Source organism: Parastagonospora nodorum (assembly GCF_000146915.1).
Source record: "Parastagonospora nodorum SN15 chromosome Unknown scaffold_49, whole genome shotgun sequence".
NCBI lineage: Eukaryota > Fungi > Ascomycota > Dothideomycetes > Pleosporales > Phaeosphaeriaceae > Parastagonospora > Parastagonospora nodorum.
The window spans coordinates 10,991-22,749 of NW_001884597.1; the positions used below are offsets into that span (position 1 = coordinate 10,991).

Sequence of the window (11,759 nt, forward strand, 5' to 3'; positions counted from 1 at the left end):
GAATATTCGTATTATATTAACTGCGTAGCAGATATAAGCTATCTCTACTAAGTGCTTTACCTATATTTTACGCGCTTCTACTTTAACTTTATTAAATATCTTCTTAACGTCTTCTTTTAGATAGTTCTTTAAGATTAGAACCTATACTCTCTAGTTTACAGCTAAAGGCCAATAATAAGATAACGCAATATACTTATATTAATTTCTTATTCTATCTATCTATAAGTTACTGCGCGAATAACTTAACTAAGTAGAAGTAAAGTTACAACACTGTTTTCTATTAATATTAGGCTAAAGCAGAGCGCTTACAGCTTAGAGGTAGTAGTAGCCTTTAAAGGCTTAGTATTACTTTATATTATAGTAAGATATAAAATAGTTAAATAAGCTAAAGATACTAAACTAGCATGCTGCTAACTTTTATAAGGTAGAAAGCAGTATATTATCTTAGTTAACTTATCCTAGTTATAGCTCTTATAGTATTATAGGACGACAGCAACTAGTCTATTATAGAAGAATATATTTCTTATTCTATTATTAGCAGTATTCTTATATTGCAGGCTAAGAATCTTAGTTTCTTAAGTAGGTTATCTACTTATAAGATAAATAATACACAGTAGATAGCCTAGAAAGGTCTAGACTAGATTATAATAACGCTGAATTTGCGCAGAGTTAGTTAAATCTAATATAATGCACTTCTTAAACTGCAAGTAATCTTTTAGTTCTACTAGCTGCTATCTAATAAAGCCTTTGCTATATATAAAGCTTAAGTTTTCTATAGAGAATACTATATATCTAGGAGTTATCTTTAATAGGTCGTTAACTAGAGTGCTCTATAGAATAGTAGGCAGTTCTACATTGCTAGTGCATAAAGGTAAGCTTATAGAGAATCTAAGATACTTTTTTATATTTATTCTATACTGCGTTAGAGAATTAAGGCAACGTTATACAAATAGAGCGTATAGTAACTATATTACTATTCTAATATATAAATGTATCTAGATTCTTGCTATATTAGAAGCAGCTAATATACTAGCTAGTTATAATAATCTAGTTTATTAGTATAGAATACTCTATAGTAAGATAGTTATAGATCTATATCTTAAATCTATTAGCTATATTACAATTAGTTTCTTTAATTAACGCGTCTAGCAGAGATTATATCTGCTTCTATTTAGCAATAAGGTCTTTAGCTTTAGTAAGACTAAGAGCCTCTATATCTAGAGCTATTATTAGGTCGTCTAAATATATTACAGCGAAGATATCCTAAAGTTCTTAAAGACTAGCAAAGCGTGTAAGTTTTTTAAGAGTAAAGAAGTTAGTAGTAAAGTTATATACCTCTTAGAATCTGCATTCTATAGATAATAAGGATAGAAAGGCAATAAGTATAATAAGCGCTAGTTTAAAGTTAGTAGAGTAAGCTATTTATTAAATAAGAGATAGAAAGAATTAGTAGCACTGCGCTTTAAGTATATTTAACTTAGTTTAGTTATATTGTACTATAACAGTTTCTTAGCTTATTACTTGCTATTAAAGAGTTATTATAAGTATTATCTATATATGCTGTTATCCTACGCAGAGAACTAGAGTTAGTAGGCTATATAAACTCTTATATAAGTACGCAGTAAAAGAATATAAATATCTTTTATAGAGGCAGTGCGTAGCAAAGATTAAAGTTCTAGTATATCTCTAAAGAGAAAAGAGATATATCTATTATATTCTCTTATATAATACAGATGCGCGCAAATTAAGATGTTTAAGATATAATGTTTTGCTATATACGAACTATAGCCTTTATAGTATTATATAGAAGGTATAGTTTAGGTTCCTTTTTATTATCTAGTATAGCAATATACTTAAGCGTCTTCTTCTATATTTTAAAGCTACTAAAAACCTGCAGAAACTTAGTATGCGCGATCTATAGATTAGTCTTAACTAATAGTATATTTAGAATAGCTCTTAGGCGCTCTACGCATTCCTCTTTAGCCTACTATAATACCTCTTATAGTTATGTTTATAGTAGAGCGTTAGTAGCTAAGTTAGATTAATTAAGACTCTTATTCTTAGAGTTAGGCGTGCTAGGTTCGTAGTTTAAGAGTATAGTAAAGTTATTATTTATACTATTAGTTATTAGTGCTAGTACCTTAAAGTAATAGATAAGAGTATAGTTAGTAGCAGCTCTACTACTAATACTCTAGAAGAAGCGTTAGCTGTAGATTATAGAGACGTTGCTATTATACTATTACTCTTAGTTTAGTAAACTATCTTCTAATATATATTATAGCCTATATTCTTTATAGAGATAGTTAACTAAGTTCTGCTTAGCAGACTTGCTGTAGTTAATATGCCTACATACGTTGTATTAATATAATTCTTTATAGAGTTTTAACTCTAGGTACGCAGAAACAGCTTCTATATACTAAGAGAAATCTAAGTATTCTTACTTTAAGAGTATATCTTCTGCTAGTTATTAAATATAAGCTTTAATAGATTAACGTTATTATAGCGTTATATCGCCTTAGTAGTTATTATAGAAGTAGTATTTAACACTGCGTAGTAAAAGAGCATATTAGTAAATAGCACATATAATAATTCTATATTAGTAGTTAATAATAAGGTAATTAGGATAAGACATAATAGTCTAGTATTTAATAGTATTAGTAGCATCTATAGTATTTTAACTTCTATCTATAGTAGAAATCTATTACTATACTAATTTTAGCTAGTTAGTATAGTAATCTTCGCTAACGCAGACGCAACTTTAGCAGCTCTATACTATATGCATCTTTAGCTTATATACCTTATAATGCTGCCTTCTATTCTAAGGTTAATACTAACTTTATCTAAGAGAAATAAGAAGATATATGCGTTGCTCTACAACACTTTATTAGAGTTTAGATTAGATATACTAATTTATATAGCGCTAGAGAGCTATAGTAAGCCTACGCACGCGTTTATTTTGCTAACGCTAGAAACTACACTGCGCTAGATTTACTAGCGCGTTAATAAGCATTAGCTTATGCGCTTTATTAACAATATATATAATAACTCTATTAATAAGATTACAGTTCTAGATAATAATGCTATATCTAATAATATAATAGCTAGCTATAAAGGCGCGTCTAAGTCTAAGCTCTGCGCACCTACTAAACGAACGCGTTTGCTAAAAGAAACGTCTATAAGATAAGCTAATAAATAGTTAAAGAATAAACTAGACAGCGCTATTATGTAAACTATAGTAAGTATATAGAATTAAATAAGTGCAAAGTAAGATGAAGTGTTATATAGCAACTAGAAATAAAAGTATCGTAAGTTTACATAGAAGTTACTAGGTGTAGGCATTAAGGTAGTTAAAAATATAATAAATAAAGCTATAGTAATTAGAACAATAGACTGCTTAAAAGACTAGCAGTTAATATTAGAGGCATAGAGATCTTAGCATTCTACTAAAAAACGTCTATTCTCTAGAGTTAAAGGCAAGCTTCCTGTAATTTATGCCTATAATAATTCTAGTAATAAAGTAGGAAGTAATCCTTTTAGTATCTATCTATAGAGTTAACTAGTGCTATCTTAGCAGCAAAGTAATAAGATTAGCAGTTTGCATTTAAGTCGTGCTAAAGCAGACAAATTTATAGATTTATTTAATGCTGCTAGAAGAAGTTAGATAGTTAGTGATCGTTAAGAGATATGCAATATTAATAGATCTTAGCTGCTATATATATATAGTATAAGACTCTAGTTATATTAGTCTAAAAGTAGGCAAACTTAATAGGTAGTAGAGGTAGAGAGTTTGCAATAGTAGTAAAAAAGCAGTTATTTAGATCTATATATTAGAGCTAAGAGGGCGAGCGCGCAACGCTAAAAGAAAATCTCTCTAATTAGAAAACGTTTAGACAGGTTCTAGAGAATAGGCAGCAATAGTCTATACTAAAAGACTAGTTTAGTATTAGTATTTTTGCTTTGCTGCTATAAAGCATAGTATTAAACTACTTTATAGAATAGAGTCTACTAATAATAAGGTTTCTTTAATAAGTTAAGATAGTGCAGTCGTGCAATATAACTATTAAACTAGTATTACAACGTATTAAGGATATATACGTATCTTATATAATAGATAGTACTCTACCTCTACCTTTATAATTAGAAGAGGCAACTAAGAATAAGTTAGTAATTAGAGACTCTGCAGAATTTCTTTTACCTATTAGTAACAGTTAATAATTAGTTAAGAAAGTTAAAGACAGCAACGATATTAGCGCAATATAGTATAGCATAAATATATAGGTTATTAGAGATAGCGTTATTATTTAATAATAGTTCGTGTTAAGAGAGGGGAAGATAGGCAGAGTTATTCTACTTTTCTTTAATATTACTATAATAAGACCTAGAATATCTCTAACAACCTCTTATAACATATTAGCAGTAGCTGCACTCTGCTTATATATGATTTTAGCTACTAAAAGATATTAAAATACTTAACTCTATTAAAGTATCGCTTAACTCTATTAAAGTATTACTTAACTCTGTTAAAATATCGCTTAACTCTGCTATAATATTGCTTAACTCTATTAAAATATTGCTTAAATTCTGCTATAATATTGCTTAACTCTGCTATAATATCGCTTAACTCTGCTATAATATCGCTTAACTCTGCTATAATATTGCTTAACTCTGCTATAATATCGCTTAACTCTGCTATAATATTGCTTAACTCTGCTATAATATCGCTTAACTCTGTTAAAATATTGCTTAACTCTATTAAAATATCGCTTAACTCTGCTATAATATTGCTTAACTCTGCTATAATATCGCTTAACTCTTAGGTGTGCATAGGCTAGCTTAGCACTATTATTAACCTAATATCAGAAATCCTAATATATATAGTTGCAGATCTGAAATTACCTCGCAATTCTGCGTAATATAGCCTACTAGAATATATCTGCAAACTACTAGAACGTTAAGAGAAACTGCAATAAATATTAGAGTTTTAATATTCCTTTACCTATAACTTCAAAGCCTTACATCTCAACGAGTATTAGAGCTATAAATAAACCGTTTAGAGATCTAGATTCTCTTTATAAAACTGCACAAAATAGCTTCTTAGAAATATATTATTTCTCTCTAGCAAGAGTTATTCATTTCCACGTTGCATTCCTATAACATAGCGCCTTGCTAAGGCCTATTCTAATTAGCTAAGCTCTGCATTCCTACTGAAAATATAGATAGACTTAAGGATAGAGCTTAAGAGAGGTAGAATAGAGATGCAATTATAAACTTAGGCATTTATATTAGCAGTAAGTTAATTGCATAATAGTATACTTATTGTTGCATGCATTTACGCAAGCGCTGCAGAATATTTAATAAGATATATTATTAGAGAAGCTGCAAGACTCTGCTAAATAGGTACGTTACTTATAGCATAACTTATTATTACTAGTTGCTGCTAAACTTTCTTATTATACTTTTGCCTTAAGGCGCATTTAGCCTCTAATTGCTCTGCTTCTATCGCGTACTTGCGCAGGCGTCCTATATTAATTATAGAGGTAAGAAAGTAGTTATAGAGACTATACGTTAAACTTAATAGTATGCCTCTCTAGCTAGCGTTAAGATATGCAATAGGCGCTGTTAAAAGAGAATAATCTTACGCTTATATAAGTCTTCGTTAACTAGACTTTATATGTTTATAAGGATAAAAACTCTTTATACAGCGATAAGAATAAAAATAGTCTATGTAGCAATAAGAATAAAAACTCTTTACGCAGTAATAAGAATAAAAACTCTTTATGCAGCAATAAGGATAAAAACTCTTTATGCAGCAATAAGGATAAAATCTATTTATATAGCAGTAAGGATAAAAACTCTTTATGCAGCAATAAGAATAAAAACTATTTATGCGTGTAGTAGTAAGGATAATAATGCTCTATATAGTAGTAAGGATAAGCACGCTAGAATAAAAACTACGCCTAACTAGGCACGCTAGAATAAAAACTATACCTAATTTAGAAACTTATTTTTTTTAGCTTTATTTTAGCTAGAAATTAATTTTTCTAAGATAATTGTTTTTTAGAAATTTTCTCTAAGTCTGTTACACGTACACCTTTTTTCTCTATACTATAGAATTAAATACTTAAAATATTATTAAATATAAGCTATCTTAAGAAGAGAGTAAGTAATTAAGAATATTAGCTAGTATCTAAAGTAGTAAAGTAATAGGTATCGCAATTATAGCTAAGGCTTACTAAGCTAAGAAGCAGAGTATTAGCACGTTAGCGCTAGCAGGCCTAAAGTAGCAGCTTAAGTTTTAAAGTTTCTTACTAAAGTAAACTCTCTAACTTTAAATACCTACATTATAACGAATTTTAATACTATTATAGTTCTAAGTATAGATCTAAGCTTAGCGCACCTTTCTGCAGAATATAGCTTCTTAGAAATATATTATTTCTCTCTAGAAGGTTATTTATTTTTATAACGCATTCTTATAACATAGCGCCTTACTAAGGCCTATTCTAATTAGCTAAGCTCTGCATTCTTACTAGAAATGCAGGTAGACTTAAGAGTAGAGATATAGAAGTTATTAACTTTATCTTATTAGAGAGTAAAGAGAGTAAGAGATATAAGAGCATTATATAGTTATATATACTTAAGCTTCTATAGTTAGTAGTTCTTACTATAGAGTATAAGTAAACTAAGTAGAAGTATAAGAATACTCTATACTTAATAATCTAATACTTATTCTTAAAGCGCGTTTAACTAGATATATAGAAGCAGCCTTATCTAATATATCTATATAGTAAGATAAAGTATATCTAGATCTTATATTATAAGAGATATAGTAATATTATGCTTCTAGATATCTTAGATATTAATATATTAGAGCATACTATTCTAAGTTTATTATATTTTAACTTATACTAGTTACTTAATAAAGTAGAGCTAAGTTAGATTAATATAATATTTATTACTAATAGTAATAGCTAGAAGTCTTAAGCGCTATAAGTAGTATATATATATTATAGAACTTAGGCATTATAGTAATAGTACTTTCTACTATGCTATAACCTAGTAAGCTATATATATAGAAAACTTATATTACTTTTTTATAAAGATAATATCTTATAACTTACTATTTCTACTAGAAATCTACGCTGCGTAAACTAAGGCGCAGCGCTAGTAGAATATAGTAAGTATATAAGCGCAGCTAGAAGTTCTCTCTATAATCTTATTTTTATAATTAATCTACTATAGCATATAAAACTATAAAATATATAGCTAGAGTTTTAGTATTAGCTTTATAAGTACTTATAGATAATAAGAATACTAGAAGATATTATAGATTAGCTATGCTAGTATAACTTTATAGTATACTTAGAACTAAGCTTTATATAGATAAAGTATAGATAGTTTTTCTATTCTTAGAATACTACTAATAATAATAGTAACTTATAAAAATAGCTAACTTCTAGTCTATAAAGGCTAGCTATAGCTATTATATAATAGAATTATATGCTACTAGAGAGTACTATACTAAATATTAAGTATATTATATTCTTAGTAGAGTAGCTATTGCAGTAATTCTTATTATAACTATAAGAGGCACTTTAAGATAGAGACCTAGCTACTAGCAAAGATAGCTTATAATTAGATATCTTTTATATCTGCTTTCTATTAATAAATGCAGCAGCTACTATGCTTAATGCAAAGAGATAACTTAATATATTTAGGCTAAAGTATTAACTAGGCAATAAAAGCAGCAAACTATTAGATTAGGTATTAGTTAATATATCTCTAAGCCTTATTACTATTATATAGTAAAGTTCTTTATACATAATAGTAAAATATATAGAGTTAAGATAAGTAGTATACTCTTATAGAATTATATAATTATTTAGTTTTAGCATAGATAGTAGCTTAGAAGTATAGTATTCTACTTATAGAATATTATATAAGTAAGCTAAAGATTATAGAGCTAGATATATATTACTTAGCAAAGGATATCTAGAGCATATAAGTAGCCTATTATAATAAGAAGTAATAAAAGAAAAGAAATACTTTAGTTACTTTATAGTATCTATACTTTAGAGTAGATATATATATAGTATAAGCGCAAAGTAATTAGTTTCTAGAACTAGTTACCTTTTATATAAGTAGTAGCAGTAATTAAATTTTATATTTTAGTTTATTAAATAGTAGTAGCAGTAATTAAATTTAATATTTTAAGTTTTTAAGTAGTAGTAGTAGCAATTAAATTAGTTCTAAAGGTTAGATAACTATAAAAATATTAGTTAACTTAATTCTAATAGAAGAAAGAAAAAAAGACTTACTAGCTTTAAGTACTACGTAAACTGCAAGCAGAGCGCGCTTCTTAGTTAGTAATACTAGAAGCTAAGAACCTTAGCTACTAAAAGAAAGCCTCTTACTACTACTGCTACTACTAAATTCTTAACTACTATAGCTAAAATAGGCAGAGATAGATCTATAGAAGTAGTTAATATAAGCTATAGTCTTAATAGTATATAGAAAGATGCTAGAAGAAAGAAGAAAACTAAGAAAGAAGATAGTAAAGTAAGAAGTATAAAGAATAGAGAATATAGTAGAAGCTTAGTATTTTATAGTTCTAGAAAGCGTTTACACGCAGCTTAGTATACTACTTATTAACTAACTTTACTTTATAGCTACGTTGCTATCTGCGTTATAAGTAAGAGAAAATCTTAATACTAGGATCTACTAAATACCTATTAGGCTTAGTTTAGTATTAGAGTTACTATAAGATTTATTAAGATAAATAGAATAAATATATCTAATATATTTCTTTTAGAATCTAGGCTTACTAATATAAAGTTATAGAGTAAATAAAGCGCTCTAGCTCTTAGAGCTAGAAACTTAAGGTAAGTATTAGAGCGTAATAGATATTTCTTCTAAGATAAGTTCTTACTATAGTATAAGAAAGTAATAGAGGCACTAGCGCTTTATATAAATTAATCTAAGTTCTACTTAGATATATCTAGTAGAAGCTAAGAGAATTCTTACTTTAATTAAAAGAGTAGCTTAAGTTTCTTATTCTTAGTTCTACTTAGTAGACTCTATTAACTATTAGAGAAGCTTACTAAGAGTTTGCTATTATTATAAAAGAAGAGGCGTTAGGTAGAGTATAGTCTGCATTATTCTAGTAATTAGGTTAGTAGTTATAACTATAGTTATCTCTAATAGAAGCTAATAGTAAAGATATTAGATAGAGCATAGTCTACGTTATTCTAGTAATTAGCTTAGTAGCTATAACTGCAGTTATCTCTAATAGAAGCTAATAGCAAAGGCGCTAGATAGAGTATAGTCTATATTATTCTAGTAATTAGATATTATATAGTCTGCGCAGTCTTAGGCGTCTTATATGCTATTATCTATAATAGAATTCTACTATTAGAGAGAAAGAAGCCTACTCACTAAAGTAGCTCTATCTTTAGTAATAGAGTAATTAAACTTAGAGATAGTAATCTGCTATATTAGGTTTAATAAGTTAGAGTTTATTAAGTCTAGTTCTATACTAGTATTAGGCTTATAGAAGCGTAGAAGCAAAGAGAAGATTATAGAAGAATAGTAATCTGCTATATTAGGTTTAATAAGTTAGAGTTATTAGGCCTAGTTCTGTGCTTATAATAAGCTTATAGTAAAATAGAAGTAAAGAGTAGACTATAGAAAATAAGCTTAAGAGAGCTAAGCTCTTATAGATAGAGAAGATATATAGTAGAGTAACGTACGTTAGCGCAGAGCTTAAGCCTAATAGAATATTAGGCAAAGTATAAAGGTAGAAGAAAGCAGTTTAGAGATTAATAACTTAATTAACTACTTTTGCATTAAGTATAACCTACTATAACAGTATATAATCTTTAGTTCTGTAGAGTATTATAGTATAATATCTATTTCTTTATATACTATATTATTATATAGAGTAGATTATATACTTATAAGAAATTCTTTTTATTAACTTAGGTTAATAAACTTTTCTTAGCATTACTAAAAGTATATAACTTTTATTAGTAATTTACTAAAGACTTTAATAAATATAGTAAGCTTTATTATATATTTTAATACTCTATAAGAGCTAAATATTCTAGAAATTATATAAAAACTTAAAAAAATTAAGAAAAAAAGTATAACTTTAACCTATATTACGTCTCTATATTAAGTAAGCAGGTTACTCTAGAAGCTAAATATTCTTTAGCTTAACGATATTATAGTTACTAAAGTATATAATAATCTGCTTACGTGATTTTGCAGGCGTTATATGCTATTCTTAAAGATATATATTAAGATTAATAACTGCTATATAATGCTGCTTATATACTAGTACTCTAAATTCTTCTAAGAAGTATAGAGTATTATTATAATTCTTAGGCAATAGCTTCTCTAGCCTATAGCAGTAGTTAGATCTTCTACTCTTATTATACTATTGCTGCTATAGTATAGGTGCTTAGCTATTCTATATAAACTCTATTATTAGATAGAGCTTAGATAATAGATATTACTTCTTATAGTCTCTTCTTTATCTAATTAATAGAAAAGATATATATAAAAAGATAACTCTATATAAACATAATAGTAAGAGTGCTATATTATAATATAATAGATCTATTTTAAAATATAAGAGCAGAGTTAGATTTGCTATTCTAGAAAGCGCTAAGAAGTAGAATCTCTAATGTTAAGCCTATTTAGATATAATTTAGGCTCTTCTTATTATATTCTCTTAGCTAGAAAGCGCTAAGAAGTAGAACTTCTAACGTTAAGCCTATTTAGATATAATTTAGGCTCTTCTTATTATATTCTCTTAGCTAGGCGCTAGCTAGTTTCTCTATATAATTAAGAAGTTTAGAATATAAATACGTCTCTACTATAATAAATAACTATAATAACTATTACTTTGCTAATATATTACTTCTACTATTAAGAAAAAATTGCTAACTAAGACTTATATATACTTATATGCTATAAACTTAACTATAACCTAAATATTTATAACTATAACTTAATATCGTAGTATTAATACCTAAGAACAGTAAAGTGCTAATCTACGTAACTAAACTAACTAAGCTTAGAAAGTAGACTAACGTTTCTCTATAATCTGTTTGTATATTTAAGCTAGCTCTTCTAATAGATTAGAAGAGCAGTAATTAATATAATCTTTTCTCTTAAGTTTACTTAGCTACAACACTTAACTTATACCTATTTTAGCTAGAAAGTTTAGGTATAAGTTAAGTTAATTTAGAGTTTATATTACATAATACTTAACTATAATCTAATCTATACCTATTTGCTACTCTAGTACGAAGCTATAAATAGAGAGTAGATTTAGCTAGGCCTTATAGTTAAGAGCTAAAAGAAGCTGTTAGTTACTAATTATCCTATATCTAATTATTCTATATCTTCTAAGATATATACCTGTATATTATGTATGTATACGCTAGGCCTATTAGAGCCTAGTACATTTGCTAGTATGTTTGCTAGGCAGGTAGCTTATAGTCTCGTAGCTGAGACTGATCCTCTATCATCTCATCATGAATCTATCTATTCTGCCTACCATCTAAGATGGTAGCGGTTTTGGGCAGGGTGGCTGAGATGGTAGGGTGGATGTTGTATTTCAGAGCGTCTTTCCAAAGGTAAAACTGAAGGTTCAGTCGGCTTGCCGCCGCGTGGCTGCGATCGCGGTCCAGGATGTAGCCGTGGCCATTGGTGAGGTCCCAAGCGTTGTCGTTCGCCATTGTTCTGCTGATGCT

At 27.9% G+C, this 11,759-nt stretch overlaps 1 protein-coding gene across 1 annotated transcript; it reads right to left on the minus strand.

Annotated features, from left to right (window-relative positions):
• Positions 1-11,546: 11,546 nt before the first annotated feature.
• SNOG_16491 (hypothetical protein) lies at positions 11,547-11,744 on the minus strand (the record flags this gene model as incomplete). The annotated part of the gene is made up of 1 exon (XM_001806552.1): positions 11,547-11,744. The coding sequence occupies one exon, from the start codon at positions 11,742-11,744 to the stop codon at positions 11,547-11,549; it is 198 nt and encodes a 65-aa protein (XP_001806604.1).
• Between the last annotated feature and the right edge of the window lie 15 nt (positions 11,745-11,759).